At 42.2% G+C, this 21078-nt stretch overlaps 1 protein-coding gene across 4 annotated transcripts in view; it reads right to left on the bottom strand.

Annotated features, from left to right (window-relative positions):
* Window positions 1-2907: 2907 nt before the first annotated feature.
* The window catches only part of MID1 (midline 1), a 628071-nt gene continuing 609900 nt past the window's right edge, over window positions 2908-21078 (bottom strand). For all 4 annotated transcript variants that reach the window (XM_029604356.1, XM_029604352.1, XM_029604355.1 and 1 more), the window contains exons 9-10: window positions 13755-13962; window positions 2908-5773 (exon numbers count right to left, since the gene is read on the bottom strand). In XM_029604356.1, coding sequence (XP_029460216.1) covers window positions 5425-5773; window positions 13755-13962 — 557 coding nt within the window. In that variant the 3' untranslated portion in view covers window positions 2908-5424. The remainder of the gene's footprint in view (window positions 5774-13754; window positions 13963-21078) is intronic.

Raw genomic sequence — 21078 nt, 5'->3', positions numbered from 1 at the left:
TCAGTCTTGTTAAAAAGCTACAGGTAGTGCCGAAAATAAAATAAGAAAACATTACGAACCCAACACCACGGGGCGGCCGGGGGGGGGGGGGGGGGGGGGGTTTGTGAGAACACCTGTTACAGGTAAGCAACATTTGCTTTCTCACAGGACAAGCAGGATGGTAGTCCTCACATATGGGTGAGTACCAAGCTGAGGATGTCCGAGTATGCACCAAATGTACTCAGACGTGCAAGGCACTAGGCCTGGGATGAAATTTGGCCGAGGGCATCCTGAACCCCACCGGGCAGGCGGAAGGGTGTTGGTACGTCTGCTGGAATCGGGTCAGTGGTCGGTTCCGCAATCGGTACTGGTGTCTGTGCCGGAGGAACCTGGAGTCGATGCATCACCTTGTCGATGGCCTCCTGAACCATCCAGTCCAGTTCTTCTCGGAGACCTAGAGCAAGCAGCCCCGGCTCCGGAACAGAAGAAGGAGGCAGCAGCATAGCCGGAGGGACCACCGTTAAAGGCAGAGTCGCGGCTCCAGATACCCTGTCGGGTGAGGGTTGCCTCGGTGACCCAGTCACCGAAAATGTCGGTGCCTTTTCTGGATGGGGTTTCTTCGACGGTGGCTCGGACGATGGCGAGGTCAATGATTTTGCTCCCTCGATGGTCCGAGACTTTCAATGCCAGTGGCGATGTTTATCTCCAAGATCCCCTCGGTCCTGAGGGGGAGTAGAGGGTGACAAAGGCCGAGAAGTTGTTGATGCCGGACGGTCACCGGCCAGAGGTTGATGCTGGCGCGAAGTTGACAGTGCCGGTTCTGAAGACATCCTTGCAATGGACGGCATCGGGGTTTGAGCATGGAAGAGAAGCTCCATCTTCTCCACCTTGTGACCTTTTGGTGTTATAAGGGCACATTTGGTACAGGTTAGGACATTATGCTCACTTCCGAGACACATTACACAGACTTTGTGAGGGTCTGTGATGGACATGGTGTGATTACAGTCCGGGCACCGGTGGAACCCCGCGCGCCATGGCCATGAAAAAATTGAGTCGCAGTACGGTCAACGGCCAATAGGCCGTGAGGGCCAAACTTGACGGTAATCGACGGAAAACGGGTAAAAAACTTACCGGAGTACTGCGGCTTGAAAAAAGTTGAAGGAGGGACCCCTGTGGGGTAAATTAAATTTTAGTAATTCCGTGAGGAAAATTCCTGTCAGGAATCTCTGCAGAACTCCTTAACTGCGAGGCTACTGCTGCGCGGAAAAAAGAAGACTGAAGGGGGACCCCTGCTGGCTGCAGGGTTAGTGCCATGCTGGGCATGCCCAGTAGGGGCCAGTCAAAGTTCTGGAAACTTTGACAGAAGTGTTCCGTGATTGGGCTCCATCCTGTGATGTCACCCATATGTGAGGACTACCATCCTGCTTGTCCTGTGAGAAATATATATATATATATATACACACACACACACATTCCACTGGGGGCTGCCTTATGAATAGGGGGGCACATTGTATCAAACTTATGATCATCATCGTTAGGTAATTATTATACTGTGAAAATAAAAGCATCATAATCTGCTACAACATCAGTCAATCATCTTCTCTCAGTGCTAGTGCATTGCTTCTGTAGTAGCATAGTAAGAAAAGTGGTTCCCATTGATCCACCATTACTCCTTTGTGCCCAATACCCAAGAACACTTGAAAGTCAAGCTCCCATCTATGCACTGAGTAAGTCAAAGTATTATTCAGCTTCTGAGACATCATGGGATCAGTGTCCATTGTTCTGCTACTTACTATGTAGTCAATACTTTTAAAATAAAAATTTCAAAATAAAACAGAAGCAAGATTGCCATATGAATGCTTTTATTGTAACATTAGGCTTTGCATTAGACACTGTAAATTAAACAGATTGTAGGTTTTTTTTTGTAAGTCTGACTAGCAAGGAAATCATAAAATGCTGGCTAAGCCATTGCTCAAAGAGATGGCTTCAGAGTTCAGTTGCTACCAGTTAAATTCATTTCCAGCACTGACTGAAATGAATTATGTGCTGTAATAGTAGCAGGTTCACTGCGCTGGATATGGTTTGGTTGACAACATGGTTCAGTGTCATATTATAAATTTAGTCCTAAAGTTTACTCTTGAAAGCGGGCCGTTTTCCAGTTGAAGCCGTAGTCAACTTTTCAGGGACCGAAGTTTCTTTTGAAATGGAAAAAAGGGAAAAAAAAAGATCACAATCATTTGAAAAGAAACTGTTTACTCAATCCTGCTCAATTCCAGTTTGCAGCATACTCTCAGTTCTTAGTTTGTATTCAGTTTGATGGCTAAGACTTGCCGACCTATTGCATGGGATTTTTATAAACAAGAGGTAAGCAGTGTTGCAAAATATTATTCTGTTGGGTAAGAGGTATGCAACCTGCTACAGAGGTTCCTGTCCAATATTTCTTCCCATCTGCTGCAAGTTTTTATAGCAACTATACCACAATAGCTGTCTTTCCAAACCTAACCTCTGAGCCACGTATCTGATTCACTACAAAGTGAATTACATACATACAATATGCTGACTGGCTTGGAAACCAGGGATCAATTCACAGTAGAAAAATGCCTCTTCCTCTGGCTTGGAGAAAGAGGTCTCCATTCTTAGAAACGTGGTCAAAATCTGGATTTTGATAGGTGATCTGAGGGCAGCTGAACAGAAATTCTAATCTATACCCCTTTAAAAAATATCCATGTAATCATTACCCAGCTCAAAAGCTCTTTAAAATGGTATCATAAGGGAAATGTTTGTCTTGTACTTCTGTGGACCTACTTTAGAAAAGCTTAACACTCTAAAACTTTGAAGCTATGGCCCTTGACCTTGAGCCTATTTGTTAACAAAAGTGCATTAAAATGTCTTAAAGGACACTCAAAGCAAGAGTCAAAAAAAATTACAGAGATCATAGTTTCTGAGAAACCTGCATGTTGTGTTAGGAAGGCTTTTTTTTTTTTTTTTTAATCCTGTTAGACACGCAACAAAATCTATGTCTTAATGGGAAAATCATTTTTTAAAATGTTTCCTTCTATTCTCCATTTCAAATTTCCCAAGTACCTTGCAAAATAATCATACATGCATAAACATTATAGCAAACATATTGGACCGTATTGTATAACAAAAGATATCTGTGCAAGGAAAAAAATACACAAATTAATGATCATGAAATCTGGTTTTCCCTTTCTATTCTGGCTCATAAAGAAAACTCTACTGACATCCTGATGAACAAATGCTAATTTCTCATGCCGTCAGCCTCTTTCAAATGCCACTATAATCATGTGACTCATAAAAGTTGCTCATTACTATTTTGATTATTTACCTTTCCAAGGTCAAGCTCCAGGCAAGCTACATTCCAGGGACAGTTAGGTATCTTCCTGTCCCAGAGGGCTTACAATCTAGGACCCTGATGTAATAAGGTACACTCGGTTGTGTGCACACTGCTGTGTGCTCATTTTTCTGTGTTCAACTTTACTCCCGGTTTAACAAAACATGCGTAAAACATGTACGCACAAACACAAGTAAAACTGCACATTAGTGCTTCTCTATGCAAATCCTACGTGCAGCTAGGCATTAACTATTACTCCCCAGGGCAGAGAGGTGCGTAGGCTTAACTCATGTTTTCTTAGCCTTGGCCAGAGGTGATAAAGGTTCTGGGGCTAGGGTTATAATGAAGCTTAAGTTCATGATGCTGGGATCGTGCGCTCAGGATTTCTGCAAATAAAAATATGATTTGTGCACATAACATGTTTGCTATGAAGAAAACCTATTTACGCACACTAAGCATGTCTTTCTGCACATATTTTTGGGTTGGTGTGCTTTTTAAACTCCTGATACATTAGCATACTCTATTGGAGCGAACTCTTATCTTAGCATGTGCGAAAAGAAAAGGTGTGTATGCATTATTTTTTTTACTCATGTCTTAATACACTGGGGTCTATGTTTGTACCTGAGGCAGTGGAGAGTTAAGTGACTTGGCCAAGGTCACAAGGAGCAGCACTGGGATTTGAAAGCTGGCTTCCCTGGTTCTCAGGCCATTGCTCTAACCATCATTCTATGTCTCCTTATTTAAGAGGTTGCTGTCTCTGACTTATTGTGCTCCTAACACTCTAATCTGAACAAGAGTTTCCTCAATGAACATTTAGGCTCTGGTTTAAAAGGATTCAACAGAAAGAAGAAAAAAAAAAAGAAAAAGAACCAGCACTGGAAAATCATGCCTGAAATATGATCTTGTCATAATCCTCACTGAAAGTAAAATGAAAACTCCAGTGAGTGATTTTCCAGTAACAAAACTGCCCACCTGTTTTTGAGCCCCATCGCAAACTGCAGCTCATCATGACAGAAGGAGCTGAGCTTGAGCACTGGTCAGAGAAAGCAGCTGAGGCTGGGACATTAACATTAAGACTTAGCCTGGGAAGCAAGCCTGAGAGTCAACCAAGCAGAAGGCTTGGAAAAGAAATCTGGAGGCTTGCTGATTTCTCACCATTCTTCAGTGGGGAAAAAAGTATGTATACAGAGGCTGAACTTACTGCTTGAAGCTCTGCTACCTAGGTAGTGTACCAGGCCTTATATAAGCTCTCAGGGATATACCTGAATCAAGGTGTGGCTCAGAGAGAGAGCAGACATCACAAAATCTAGGTCTGAAACCCTATACAGACTGCCTTGTTTTCTAACAATTTAATTTAATTTAATTTAGCCTGTAAATGTTCTTTGGGATTGCTCAGATATTTTCACTAATGTGGAATCTAAAAGCCATCCAGTTCAGAATTAGAACAGCTGTGAGTCTCAGAGGCAAATTGAGTAGTATGTAGGTAAATGCATTCACCTATCTGTGCATTCAGAAAACACTCGTATTTATCTTTTTGTTAAACAGGTGCCAGGTAAAGTAGATCTCTCTCTTTTTGGGGGGACCGTCTTCACTTATGCTTTGATTTTGTGTATAAAGGGGTTGCAAAGCTGCTGAAATCTGTACTGTCTTTCAAAATTCTGAGTGTGAACGAAAATGAAGAAGTTTGGTGCAGGACTCACTGCACAAGTTCCCTGTAAGCACATATAAGACATATATATGTATATATATATATATATATATATATATATATAAATATATATGCAAGGAGCATGTAAAACTGTAGTGACTTGAGCCCTTGATGTGCAAAAACAAGTAACTTCTATGAGTTTTAATTCAGATTTTTTTTTTATAAATAATTTATAAATCTTCCTATAACAGCCTAAATATATAAAAAAAACAAACAAAAAAAAATAGGTTCAGAGAAATTAAAGCCATTTCTTGTGCAAAATGCACAGAATACAAATGTAGTTTAAGCCCTAAGAAGACTCCTGGACTTTGTATAAAAAAAGAATTCAGAAAACAAACAGTTCCAGTGGATTTCCTGTGAATGTCTTGGAACCTGCTGGAAATCATTACGGCAGCTGCTCCGTGCACTCCAAGTGATCTGGGATGGGAAGGCCCGTTAAAATCGTCAAACCTTTATTCCACACGGTGAGTGTAGGGCACACAGGCTGCAAGAATGATATGTCGTAAGTATAAAGGTGAACAGCATTCACAGCATCATAGAACGCCAGTGAACCATTGTCATAGTCAAGCAAAATGCCGATACGGCGGAGGTGAGGGGTTGGCTCGATGGGATTTTCCTTGCTGTTGTGTCTCACAACCCAGTTGTTATTGCAGCGACAGAGTACCCAAGAGGCTGAATTCTTTCCTATCCACTCATGTTTCGGAGCCGTTTTGTACGCGATCCCAATTGCATACCTGGAAAAGAAAACCAAAGGGGGGGAAAAAAAATGGATCGCTGTCATATCGTGTGCCACAAGTAACATAGGAAGTGCCATGCTGGGTCATCAAGCCCCGCATCCTGCCTCTGACAGTCACCAGTCCGGGTCACAAGTACCCGGCAGATCCCCAACAGTTGATCTTGATCCATTTCTTGTATCTCATTCCCAGAGAGAAGCACTGACTTTCGCAAGGTCTAGCTAGCTATGTATGGACTTTTCCTTCAGGAACTTGTCCAATCCTCTTTTGAGCCCCACTGTTAGTTGCTCTGACCACGTCCTCCGGCAACAGATTCCATAGTAAATCTATTCACAGAGTGGTGCTTCTAATTTAGCGAATGTTTGGTGAGAGCCTTAATTTAATCCTTTGTGTTTTCTCTTTACTATTCTGTCACTGCCCACAGCATGAAAACATCAAAGCAACAGTCACGAAGGTAGTTCAGATTTCCCAGGAAAGATCCTTTTTTGCTGTCCCTGGGATGCAAACTGCTGCGCATCTAAAAGCACCTTTTTTTTTTTTTTTTTTTTGATATAGGAGTCAATTAGGGAGTGAAGGATCATACAAGTCCAATTAGCCCCGTACAGTCAGTCAGAGACCAGTGCTTCTGAGACAAGCGGTACAAGAAGAAAATGGACTTCTCCAGAACTGTGCCATAATCAAAGAGCCCTCTAATTGTTTGTGGGTGTATGAGAGGGTGCACTGTTATTGGGTTTATAATTTCAGCCATGAATGGAGGGGAAGGAGGGACTCCTTACTTTGGCCCTTGCTCACTAAAGGGGTCATTTATCAAATTGCGTTAGGACATTATACGCGGGTGTTAGGGCCCTAACGCCCGCGATAATGTTATAACACAGGAGATAAATACCGCATCGTGAAATGCGTATGCAAATTGGAAAATGTTATTCAGGTAGGAGGAGTTTGGGCGGAGTAAATGGAACGGAGGGCTGGCGAATGTTGCATGTGATAACGTAATGCACAATATTGTGGGATTTAACACCGGAAATAACTACACCTTTTTCCTGAGCATTATGCCTGTGATAGCTGGCCGAAATGGGTTTTATCACAAATCCCGTTTTGGGAGGGGAGCAGGGAAAGTTGGAGAGGCAGAGGGGCGAGGGGAGGGGGAGGGGGTATTTTCAGTATGTTTACCAATAATGGCCTCTCCAGCCACCCCAGCGCTACTTTCTGGGGCTTCCCCAGGGCCTCCCTGAGCCCCTCTGCTCCCCTCCCCTCAGTAATCCTGTGGGTTCCAGGCCTAATTAGTTGGGCTGCGCCAAGTCCAGCAGGAGCCTCACTCAGCCTCCCTTAGACTCTCCTCCTGCCCCTGAGAAATCTGCTGGGGGCATGGACCTCCTTGGCTCCCACTTATCCCCTTCCATTGTAGTCCTAGAGCAAGAAAGGGACAGGAGTGATATTCACTTACTCCTGCTCCATTAGCATCCTTTCAAAAAATGGCATCAGCTGGCCTTCAGACTGGCACAAAAATGAAATCAAAATGGCATTGGTCTTAGGGTTGGCTAGCAGCATTTTTGTGTATGTTCGTACAAACATATGGCTGTACAACAAAATGGCATTAGCCAGGCCTCAGACTAGCACCATTTTTATGTCGCTTTGGTGCCATTTCATGGCAGTATGGCACCATTTTTTTTAAAGAATTGTGGTGGGTGGGTGAGTTTGCATCACTCCTGCCCCTTTGCTGCTGTAGGACCACCATGGAAGGGGAAATGGGGACAGGGAAGTCCCCTAGCCCCGCAGATTTCTCTGGTGGTGGAGTGTATATGTGTGTTGGGGGGGGGGGGGGGGGGAGGTGGAGTCAGACAGAACTGGTTTGACAAATGAACCAAACCAAAACAAACATTAAACGAAGCAAAAAAGTAAAAAAAAAAAGAATCAAAATTAATTTTTTGGCTTGTATAGCTTTACCTGGTAACATCAACTTGATTAATTTATGAGGCATTATAACCTGTTGATACCAACCTGAGTATACAGTCAGGTTCCAAATAAAAAAAACTTGATTTTTCTTAAACAATTTTAAAAATATTGAATAAATGCATGATAAAGTTCTACAGGCTATAAAAATTATATATAGGAAAAAATGCAATATGGAATCACAAGCCCTATCTAATATGATTTAATGTCAGATTCTGATCTACTTAGCATCTCCCAAAGGTAAATCTCCAGATTATAGGTAAGGGCTTGTATACCAACTCAATGTCATTACTTTTTATGTTTACTAGAGATGGACAAAAAAACAAACATACTAGGCACACGCATTAGTTAACTAACACGGGCCTGGATTTTCTAAAATCGCAGGCCTTTGAGAATCGTGCAGTCCCAGGGGGTGGGCCTGTGAAAGCCGGCAGCGATCGCACCACTGCGGTGTTATTGCTGCCGGCTTTCGCACCCAATAGCGCCACCGTGAAAGGTGGTGCTATTGGGCGCGTTACTGGCGGCGATAAGGAGTCTTACCTTTCGCCGTCAGTGAAGTCGTCGCGGAGGCTGCCCCGACTCCTCCCCTTCCGGTGTGGACTCCACCCTGATCTAGGTATTGCATGCGAAAAGGGACTTTTCGCGTGCGATCCCTTTAGAAAATGACCCCCCATGGGCAATACAACAAGGCTCCTTCCAAACATATTCAGAAGTTCATAAGGTCCTTGGCGTACAAGAATAATTTTCTAGTTTTGGAACATCTCGGGTTTTGCTTACATCAAACTCAGATCAACATAGACAAGCACATGCAGTCTTGGTGATCTTAAAACATGTGGAAATAATTCTTGGACTTTGTTTCATCAGCAAATCAGAATACAGAAGGGAATGGAGATTAAGAAAATCAGCACTGGATCAACCTATTAAATGTTAACCAGGGCTAAATTGCAATACAATTTGTTATTCTTTGTATTATTTATCATAATGTATGTTAGTGATATTTAATAACTACATTATCCAGTGACTGTACTGCAAAGTGTATGAGATCTCATGAAAAAATCATCTGGAAACAAACCATTGAGCAATTGCTCTTGTACATATTTACAAAGTTTTCATATGGGATTTTAGTCAGAAAAATTCAGACACAATGTATGTCTTCCTAATTTTAATCATTTCAGTCTACAAAGTTGCTACTGTAGTGCTTTCCATGTAATGGAGGTCAAATTGAGGGGAAAATAATAAAGTAATAATTTTGCAACTGCTGTAATTAATATAGCCATGGATACTAAAAGATTATTAATGCATTGATAATACTTTAAGTCTTCAAGGTTCTTTCCTGAACTGAGAATAATATGATGTACAAATTATGCAAAATAATTTTATTTATCCAACACCACAGTAGTACTCACAGTTAAGCTGATTCTTTCAAAAAATGTTTTCCTTCCCTCCCACTGGATTGCCACATAAAGAAATCACCCTACTTCCATCACCACATAAAGATAGCTCCCACTTTTCCAACCGTCCCTTCCTGTCCCCCCCATTTATCCCTCCACCTAACTGCCAATGTCAAGATGGAGCTTGACCGGACAGCTCCCCAGTGCAACAAACATGTCCAACAGTCCATCGCTCAAAGTGGTCATCATGTTCTGCACCCAGCCACTACCCTTCCAGAATCAGCACTTAGGATTTTAGAGGGACCCATATTCACTGGCAAGAGGGACTCCAGACCCCTCCTACCAGCACTACTACACACTGCTGAATGGCTCTGCTGATCCGGGGGGGGGGGGAGGTGTGCTCTGGAGGCTGGGTGGGGATATCAGGGAAAGTTCTTCATCTTGATATCTGCGGTTGGGCAGAGGGATCCAGGGAGGCTGTTGGAGGGCCATTTTTATGTGGTGACTAAATGGATGAAAGGGGTATTTTGGGAGGGGGACTTCATTATGTTGCAACTGGCTAGGTGAGGGGAGGATTGGGGGCTTGAAAAAGGACAGCAAAGGTTTGCACTACCTTGAAAGATGGTGCATATCTATGCATATGTAACCCCAATAACTGGGCACATAAAATGTCGAGAGGATCTGCCCTCATATGGTAAGGGTCCGTTTCTTTATTTTGTGGGTTTGCCAGTTTGGGTCATGCAGATGTTGAAGTGGACCCTCTTGGAAGCAGTGGGGCAGAATACTTTATTCTGGTTGGTACAAGGAAAGCATTGCCTATCCTCCCCTCCATGAACCTGATTCCACTAGTTCTTAATTAGTGCTGACACAAATCAAGTTTCACAAAACAAAGTCACACCACTCACCAGCTTAACTAAACTCCTAACTTTATTTTTCTGGATTTTCTCAGCCAGCAACTATGTACATTTTAGTAAAAGCTAAAGCAGTCTATAATGAGTTCATGGGATAAACAGTCAGAGTACAAAATATACTATACATAAAAAAAGTATCTGGTACCCCCAAGGTTTGGAACTCCATACACCCAGCCCACAGTTGAACAGGACCTAGATCTTTCAATCCACCCTCCTTATCACAGACACCCCTTTCCATCAAGTTTTTCTCTCTCTTTCTTTCTGGCGGACATGGAGCTCAAATACCTAATTACCTCCCTAAGGCCATTCACACCTGGCCCCATGAACTACTCACAACGTCTTGACCTCAGGCACTTCTCTCCCATTGTCCTGGTTTTTTCCCTCTGGCAATGTGCAGGTTTCCACGTTTCTCCACATTCCAATCCTCCCATGGGCTCTCCCTCCTTGTGGGTCACCCTTTCACCTCCTTCTCTAGGCCTTTTCTCCTCAGGAGGAAGGAATTACCTGCTCTCCAAGCCTTGGTCTTGGGCCTTTCCCCTGGGGGGGAAAAACCCCTCCAGGACCCACTCCATACTAGAGGGGCCCCCACTAGCCTATGGACGGTACTCCACACCATGACGGTCCCTCTCCTCAAGATCCACCCTAGAAAGGGCAACTCCTGCCAATTTGACCTAGAATTTTTACCTTTCTGAGACACTTCCACAGCAATCATGTTTTCCCATTACTCTTAAGGAGACAAACTCACCAAAACCTTGTAACCTCAGAGGGATTAACATATTCCCAAAACCACATTCCATTGATGCAATATCACACAAATGCCATCCAGTGATCACTCAGCAGTACTGCAGGATAAAAAAAAGACCCATACTAGGACAGACCAAAGAGCCATCAAGCCCAGTATCTTGTTTCCAACAATGGCCAATCCAGGTCAGGATCCAAAACAACAATAGATTCCATGATACTTATTTCAGGGATAAGCATTGGATTTCCCCCAAGTCCACCTTAAAAATGGTTTATGGACTTTTCTTCCAGGAACTTGTCCAAACCTTTTTTAAACCCAGCTACACTAACAGTTTTTACCATATCCTCTGGCAATGAATTCCATAGTGTATGCGTTGAGTAAGAAATATTTTCTATTTGTCTTAAATGTCTTATCTAGTAACTTTGCGTGTCCTCTAATTTTTGTACTTTTTGAAAAAGAGTAAGCAACCAATTCACATTTACCAGTTTCACGTCACTCATTTTATAGACCTTTATCACATCTTCCCCTCAGCCTTCTCTTCTCTAACCTCTTTAGCCTTTCCTCATAGAGGACTCATTCCACCCTCTTTATCATTTTAGTTGCCCTTCTCTGTACCTTTTCTATTTCTGCTATATCTATTTTGAGATGTGGTGAACAGAATCTTGGACACTTGGCAACCTCGGCCATGCCGCTCTTCTCAGCGTTCCTGGGACGGCGTGGGCAGTCCTGTCCACCATCTTGAATTGGGGATCACCTAAGATGCGCGTGCACCAGCCTCCATCTTATACACATCATGGCGGGAACCTCGGGGGCGTCCCCTCCATATGTCATCTGCCAACTTGTATTTAACTCTGCTGGACTGATCCACCTACGAGTTAGCAAGGACCTCCTTTCCTGCTGAATTCCTATACTTCGGTGAAGCTTCGCTTCATTATGCTGCACCCTTTCCTGACTCTGATACTCGAACGCCTTAGGTACCCGCTCCTCGGGAGCCTTGTTACGTTCAGGCTATCCGCTCCTCGGAGGGCCTTCCTGCCTAAGAGTCATTGTCCATCTACTCTGGGTACGTCTGATTCAGCCTTGTGACTTCGCTACCGTGTATTGTCAGAACATACGGTGTACCCCGTGCCTCGGGCCACTACCGTGATCGTTTCAACAACCTTCCTGGCATACTTCAGAGTAAGTACCATTCTTCAGTCAGCTCTACAGACCTCCTGCACTACTCTCAAGCACTCTCCTGTGATTATCGACGTACCCCGCGCTGCGGGCCACTACCGGGGTTATCATCTGTGAGCTACCTTTCATTCTGGACTGAGTATCTCTCTCCCACTTGATGGAATTCCTTAACTTCCAGTATAATAAAGTCTCTTGCTACTGTGTCTGTCTCAGCTGAGGCATTGCCTCAGCTGAGACAGACACAGGGGAGCCCTGTGGTGAGTCTCCACAGGGCTCCTCCCTGTGGGTGGAGACAACTCTCCCCACGATCCAGGGTTCACAAATATATCAGTTCATAACAGATAGTCTCTATTTTATTCTCCATTCCTTTCCTAATAATTCCTAGCACTATATTTGCTTTCTTGGCTGCTACTGCACATTGAGCAGATGATTTAACATATTACACATGATAACATCTAGACCAGGGGTGGGCAATTCCGGTCCTCGAGGGCTGCAAACCAGTCGGGTTTTCAGGATATCCTTAATGAATATGAATGAGAGAGACCTGCATACACACTGCCTCAGTTGTATGCAAATCTATTTCATGCATTCAGCTGAGGAGGGAAAAATCACGAAACACAGAGGGACCCGATGCAATGCTGGATGATGAAAAATTTGAAATTGCAAGAAACAAGCACAAGTTCCATGACCGCGAGGCTTAAGCTTCGTGGAAAGAGAGAGACTGAAGAGGGATCCCACGTGGACGCGTGGTTAGCCAAATGCTGGGCTAGTGCTTTAGTCAAAGTTTCTAGAAGCTTTGACAAAAGTTTTCTGTGCCGGGCTCCATCTGATGAAATCACCCATGTGTGAGGACTACCATCCTGCTTGTCCTTGGAGAATCTGTAGTAGATTTCCTTAGTGTCCTTCCTCCAGTTATCGTCCAATTTGATCATCATATGATCACTTTTGCCAAGTGGCCCCAACACGGTTAAACATTTTATGTAATGCTTTGAACAATGAAAATCCCAGGGTCTCCCCCTCCCAAAGTATCTTCTACTACTAACCGAGAACAGGATACAATCGGGGGTTACCCCCACACATTTAAACTATATGCATACATCTTGAAAATCAAATGTCTTCCCTGTCCTAATCTCATGTCCCAAATTGCCCAATTTTGCCATGGCTGTATCTAGTGCAGCCCAGGATAGTTTTCAAAGGGACTGATCTAAGAAGGTAATTACTTAATTGTTCAGCTGAATTCCTTTGAAAAGTTTTCCTCCCCATGCATAGTCCTCTGTCTATGGTACTAGACTATGAAGATGGCTCTTTCAGGAGTCTGACTGTGGGTTCAGGCATAAGGCATCCTAAGCTTTGCAAACTATCTTTGCTGTGAATTAATTGAATATCTGAAAATATTTGAGAAGATATATCTGGGAAGTCATGCAAGCAGAGACAACCTAAATCTCCACTTACACATCAAGGACCTCATCACTGCAGGACTACTTTGAAGTAAGATATTTTTCCTTTGTAGAATGAAAGTTTTAGTAGCTATGCTATTCCTGGAGAAAATGATTTCTTTGTAATACTTTTTATTGGTGCGATCCAAGAATTATCCAATGATAGCATGGAAGAGGAAAAAGGGACCTATTTGGTATCCAAACTGTGTATATTATCATCTGAATAATTTTTAGGCTGGTTCTATTAAAGGTATCAGAACCTGCAAAAAAATCCAGCTTGGTGTAAAAAGTATTTGCTTTTAGTTTGATAGCAATGAAAAGGAATACAAACTACCACTTACGAAAAAAATAACCATCATATATTAAATGTCATACCATGTACTCCCAGTAATCGCTACCTCCCAATAATGGCGCCCGCTGTCGATAAACACATTGCCAGCCACCCCGTAGCTTCCTTGGCTGGTAAAGCGTTCTGGTGTGTGGCTTTTCTTGGAAGAAGTTTCATCACGCTCAACTGTCAGGTTATCATGGGACACCTTCAACTTTCGGTGGGCTGATTTAGGGTCCAATTTAAATGGCTGGCCTGAAAAAAAACAAACAAAAACTTAATTCAGGTTATTTTGGTCAAAACTGTTTTACACGGTGTAAGTGGTTTATGTCCCAAGCAATGCTTAATGCCAATCAGAAATCATTTTTCCTTTTTTTATTTGTGTTTCAAAATTGTATTGAGAAACTTCAAGAAAACAAATCACCAGTACAAATATTAGAAACGCACCTTACTACAAAATCGGTCAACAATTATAGTTTTGTACAAAACGGTTTCTCAATTTTCCAGAAACAATACCACAAACACAACAAAAACCCAAACCTCACTTCCTCTCCAACAAATCCTCCACAATCATCCAGTGTACTTTAAGTCACTCTGAAGACCAAACTCATTGTATAAATGTCAATGGCTTTAAAGCAATTAGCTCAGATTGTTTTCAAATTTTTACAGAATAAGTAATTCTTGCCAACAAATATGATGCTGTAGAGAAGTCCAAATACACCATCTTTTAACAAGATCAATCTTAAATAATTTTCAATGTTTTTGAATTATTTTTTGGGCAAATAAAATATCTATACAGCACCATTGCTTGATATACTTCCCAGTAATTAAGGTTTTAAAAGGTATCCCAAACAAAGCCAGTTCTGATATTTGAGGCAGCTGACATGAATTTTATTTCATCTGCCACTAAAATACTTTTCCCCAAAACCTTGACTGGTGGACAAAACCTCAACATATAAAGGTACCTTCTACTTGACAGGCTCTATAACACTTATTAGATAATGCTGCATTACATTTATAAATCCTAGAAGGTGTCAGAAATGCCCTATGAATTATGTTGTATTTCTTACATAATAATCCTTCCATAGGTGTGATGTTTCATGTCACTGACTAACCTCTAACTGAATCTCCATAGGACAGATATTTAAAAGGGAGGTAGCCAGATAAGCAGAACTTATCTGGCTATCTAGCGGACACTGAATATCAGGCCCATGGAGATTCAGGTAGAGATCAGTCAATTTATTTATTTATTTATTTAAATGATTTTATATACCGACAGCCGTTTGCACATCGTGTCGGTTTACAAGTAACTTACAACCAAAATATATATAGGCATTGCCTTTACAAAGAACAGTATGCAAGATAATGGAGTGAAGCAGTATGGAGTGAAGCAGTATGCAAGTCAATGGAGTGAAGCATCACACCTATGAAAGGATTATGTAAGAGAATACACCTATGAAAGGATTATGTAAGAGATACAAAATAATTCATAGGGCATTTCTGACACCCTCCAGGTTTATTAATTTAAGGTATCATTAATATTGTAGTCACTTATCCAGCTATCTTTAGGCAGAGAAAAAGTGGGTGGGCAACAGGTGAATCAGGGTGGTGCTACTTAACTGGATAAGTTATCCGGGTAAGTAGCGATATTGATACTTAGCCGGATAAGTTAACCGGCTAAGTCTAGACCTACTATTGAGTACATCTAGATTTAGCTGGATAACACTTATCCGGCTAAGTATTGCTTTGTACGTGGATATTCAGCGGCATAGCTGTGCCACTGAATATCTTTGTAATTTAGCCGGCCAGGATTTGAATATCTACCCCCAAGTCTTTCTCCCATGAACTTCTGAGGTAGACAAAATCTACTTTAACTCCCCTAATAAGCATACTCTATCCCCTCAAAAGTATTATAGGTTAAAATGCCTGTTCTCTAAGGAATGTATCCAGAATCAGACCAAGAATGAGTTCCTCTTTTCTCCTGACCCCAAGGCAACTACTCAGTCATTTCTCCTGGACTAACATTTACCTAAGGTAAACAAATAGAAGGTAACAGAAAACCCCCCTTCAATAGATACAATAGAAATACAGGAAAATTGAAGGGAAAAAATGATTTCAAATCAAATTTTGTATTATTTATTTATTTAACATTTTTTTATATACCGGGGTTCTAGTAACAATGTTACTAATCACTTCGGTTTACATATAACATTGGAATGACTTAACATGTGTGTCTTACATAGAACAGGAAAATGAACTTGGAGAAAACTGAAATAAATAACATTATAAAACAACAAATTAAATAATAGCAATCTTATAGACAGGCGATTAGAATGAATTAGCATGGCATGTGAGACCTATCCACGCATTTGAAAGTTTCCCAAAGTCATTTACAAATCAATAAGTATAAAAAAGTCATTCACACCAAGAAGACCACACTCACAACTACATTCATAACCCATACAATAAAATATATATATATAAAAACCCCGGAGACCCCCGTTTTGATAACACACTTACCCTTCCTCGGGAGGATTTTTGTTAATATTTAGAAAATCAAAAAAATATATCTTCTAAAGATGTTTTCTTAATTTTACAATCAGTGTCGTATTTTCATCATCTCCTAATGACTGAAAAAGAGGAAGTGATTTCAACAACGTCCCATGGCACAAAATAGGCGATGTCAAAATTTCACCGCACCAGGAGGGTGTCCCGTTTTCGATATAAAGTAACACGGGTTCAACCACATTGTTTGGTATAAGAAGCAAGGTCTAAAATCCTTTATCAGGTGTCTCCCGGTGGTGTGCTGTGCTGTTTGTACTAGCATTTCTTACTCATCCTTTTTCTCTCAAGAATTTCTGCGATTTCAAACAACAGTTAAAGAAATACTGTACCCTTGACTGGTTCACTTTGCAAGTTTGGTCAATTGTACAACATGTTAATTGTCTGCTGGAGTTAGTAAAAAAATCTAATTCTTGTAGGCCTCTGTTAAGCTCGTGTTACTTTATATCAAAAACAGGACACCCTTCTGGTGCAGTGAAATTTTGACACAGACAACTGTTTTGTACCATGGGACATTGTTGAAATGATGTCCTCTTTTTCAGTCATTGGGAGATAAGAGAAAATACGACACTGATTGTGAAATTAAGAAAATGTTTTTAGAAGATATATTTTTTTGATTTTCTAATTATTAACAAAAATCCCCCTGAGGAAGTTGTGTGTTTATTTATTTATGAACTTTTTTATACCGAAGTTCATGAGAACATCATGCCGGTTTACATAATAACTGACAGAATGCATTTTAATGTTCAATTAAAACCGCATAATATGTTCCGAACAAATAAGCTTAACTGACACATAGTTTTTGACACTAAATTGTTACCGTTCTATGATGGCACATGGTTAATTTGTAATCTATACCACTCATATTTTTCTTTAACGTGCCTTTTTGTAAACCGTTGTGATGGTTATCTAACTCAACGACGGTATAGAAGAGTTTTTAAATAAATAAATAAATGATATATATATATATATATATATATATATATATATATATGTTTTATTGGATGGGTTATGAATTTAGTTGTAAGTGTGATCTTGTTGGTATGAATGTCTATACTTTTTGATTTGTAAATGACTTTGGGAAACTTTTAAATGTTGTGGATAGGTTTCACATGGCATGTTTATTGAATTGTGCTTTGTAATAAAAAGTATTTGAAATCAATTTTTTCCCTTCAATTTTCCTGTATTGCTAACATTTACCTAAAGCAGGAACAAAATGAAACAAATTTCAGCTAAGGGGTGGAATTTGTACTAGGCCAGAATTTCAACTAAGGGAAGTATTTGTGTAAGGAAGTCAGTGTTACAGCTATTAAGACTGGATGTGCCATTCCTGGACTATCTTCTAGTCCGTTCTCTGCTAGACTGTGCTAACACCTCAGGCAGGTCAAAGTCTCCCTCTGAAGTTACAGCCTCCTGCAGTGATGCAGCTGCATATTAGTAAACCATATAAAGACAAACGTGATCTACTGCCACTGCAACAATAGCGGGATGGACAGGGTTGTCAGTGCTTCTGGGTGATTGCCTGCTGTCTGCCTCTTCAGACATCCCTGACCCTTAGCTAATCTGGTTTGAGGTGCATGCAAATCTGTTTCAGTCATATTTATTGTGGGTATCCTGAAAACCAGACTGGCAAGGGGGTACTCCATAACTGGCTTGAGAAACATTTTTTAAAATCTTGCTTTTAATTGTAAACGTGAATCTTCCACAAAAAAAAAATCTAGTACAGTCGATATTTTTTAAAATATAATACAGTACAGGGTTAGAACTTCAGTTTCCCCCAATATGTCTGAAAATTTGACTCTGCAGTACCATGATAGGCTTTGATTCTGTACACTATATTGAGATTTAGATGCCGATGCAGTAAAGTGCACCCAGCCTAGCGCACAGGTTAATGTGCGGTTGGACGTGCGTCCATAACCCCCGATGCATTAAGGGGATCAGCGCCTCCAAAACGCGCATCCAAACAAAGGCGTAGCTAATGGCGCTCATCACATGTAAATGCCATGCAGATGAGGCTATCAGCTATCACCCTGCAATGCAAAAAATCCCCAGGCACCCGAGGTGCACTTTTTAACCCATCAAATTTTACACCTGCCCTGGAGCAGGCGTAAATTCTTGCCGCACATCAAGGGTATACTTAAAAACAAAAAATACTGCTTTTCCTTGGTTCCTCCTATCGTTGATTGTTGCAGTACAAGTAGGAGGAACCACAGGAAGCAGCAACTTGAAAAAAAAAAGGCTTGAGTGAAAAAACATTTCTGGGCACACAATATAGACGCAGAATATACACCCCTCACACCGTATATATTGTGCTGCCACTGGATAAACCAGACGCTTGTAAGCTGAGCATTCGTCTTTGTAACCCTCACACAGCTACGTCTTCTGGGCGCCCAAGGCCAAGGACATGCTAGGGACACACAATGTCTGTTTTAGTACGGCAGCTCATTTACATATTGCATCGGGCGCTCAGGAGAGGTGGATGTGTGCGCGTTAAAGAATGAGCTCCCGGTTTGGACGCACATTTTTTTTATGCGCCACTTTATTGCATCGGCCTCAGAGTGTGGTAGAATGCATGGTAGTGCACGATAATCTGCAGGATTTCCAGCTGGATGGCCTTAAGAAGAAGAGGCGTTCCAGGGAAGGCACCACTCTCCTCTCTGGCTATACGTAGATGCTCTAGCTAGAGTCTTTTGTTGTCAGCCAAGAGCAGCCCTTGGCAAGAAGGCTCAATGGGAAAACAGCTGCCTGAGAAAACAAATCCATTTTCCTTTAGCTTCTCATTAGTGGCGAGTTACAGCACAGTGATCACTTTAGTGCTGCTTTAAAAATATATAATTATAGAGACCCTGAAAACATTAGCTTGAAAATCAGTTCTACAGAAATACCTTCTGAGCTGGTGTTCATAGTATTACTCTAGAATCATAGGCGCCAGCCCTGTGGCTGCTTCAGCACCCCCAATATTTGCACTCCTGTAAATTGGGAACTGAGGGCTCCATGCTGTGGGGAGGGCAATAAGAGTTTCTGTCTCCTTGTTGCTGTGTCCACTTCCCCCTACAGCCCATCAGCTGACAGTGGAATGTGTGACCAAGAGACTTCAGGGGAGGGCAGGCAATTCCTTTGATGCTGCTCCCCCCTCCTCTCCCTGCAGCCTACTGGTTTGGCTGCAGAATACTGGACAAATGGACTGCAGGGGAGGACAGGCACTGTACTTCTGTCTCCCAGCTACTGCTCCCACCTTGCCCTGCAGCTTACTGGCTGACTGTGGCAAGTCTGACTAATGGGCTACAGACTGCAGCAGCAGGTCTAGGACAGACAGACTTTTATAAGGTGTAGTGGAGATGGGAAGGGCTTCTGACAAGAGGGACTAGATAGGGGAAGAGGGACGGAGGAGACATATGGAGAATTAGAGAGGGGCTAAGAGAACGGCTGGGAAATGGTTTAAAAGAGGATACTGGCTGGGAGAGAGAATACTGCTGTGAGGGTTTGGGAAAGGAACTGAAAAAAGGAATTCTGACTGGCAGAGGAGGCAGGAGGATCTATGAAGGGAAGAGGGACTGGGAGAGTAGTTGTGGGAGAGGAAGAGGAGTAGACATAGGCTGTGAAGCCAGAGAGGGCCTATGGTCTGTGAGAAGGGGAAAGGGGGATACAAGCTAGGACTTGGGCTGTGATAAGAAGAGGAGCAGGAGTGAATGTTTAGGAGTAGGGAACTTAAGAGGAAGAGAGAGTGAAACAAGACTTGGAAAGGAGCAGTCTGAATAGAGAGGAGTAGCCTAGTGGTTAGAGTAATGGGCTACGAACTAGGCGAGGATGGATTTAGGATTTTGCCGCCCCTAGGCACTTTTGGTATTTTCAATCGCCCATTTGCTGTAAGGGTCTGTTACAGAGGGCTGCTCTCTGGTGAATGAATTTCAGCAGAGCTGGAAGGCAGCAAATCTTAGCCAGCCCGCTGCCCCTATATGTGTACTGCCCTAGGCACAAGCATAATGGGTGCCTACTGACAAATCCAGAACTGGAACCAGGGAAGCCAGGTTTTAAATCCCTCTGCCGCTCCGTGTGACCTTAGGCAAGTCACTTCACCCTCCACTGCCTCAGGTACAGACTCAGAGTGTGAGCCCCTGGGGACAGGGAAATACCTAAATCTAATCCATTTTGAAGTGGCTCAAATGTGGAATATATATATCAGATATATAAATCAAGAGAGGAGGGGGCTGACAGGGGAAGAAAACACAGAGAAGGGATCATGGTGGAGGGAAAAGGCAAGAAGGAGTGAGGAGAGAAAAGGAGGGGGTGAGGTGAGAGACGATAATGAGCTGTGGAGAGACAGCCAGTTGACAGAAAGAAATATACACATGAAGGAGAAATAACAAATGATAAGGGAATTAGAGGAAATTATCTTTAAAAGGAGAAAGGAATGAGAAGATAAAGAGGAAACCTAGAGAAAGCCAAGAACCAGCAGCGACAGTTTCAAACAGACACAAAGGTTAGAAATTGTTTATTTGAAGCTTGATAAAGATTTCTGTGCTGGCTGGGGTGGGCTGCCCTTTTTCTTCCAGCCCTGCCATCACCATGGCAATTAAAGTATTTTACTGGCAGGATGGGGACGAGGGAGGAGGTTGTGGTGGCGTGCGACTATCATAGGCTCAAAATCTCTTAAAAATTGGCAGCTCCAGTGTTGTGAGGGACTGTGGTCAGGGTCTAGGGAGATCTCTCATGTTTTACCACTGATTCACCAATTATGAATTATAATAGCCATGCGCAGGCCAAATTCTGACAGGCCCCAAAGGCACTGTCACAGCAAGAAAGAAGAAG

This window comes from Rhinatrema bivittatum, chromosome 5 (assembly GCF_901001135.1).
Source record: "Rhinatrema bivittatum chromosome 5, aRhiBiv1.1, whole genome shotgun sequence".
NCBI classification, from domain to species: domain Eukaryota; kingdom Metazoa; phylum Chordata; class Amphibia; order Gymnophiona; family Rhinatrematidae; genus Rhinatrema; species Rhinatrema bivittatum.
The sequence above is the reverse complement of the archived record's forward strand: the minus strand, read 5'-3'. Positions and strand labels throughout refer to the sequence as shown.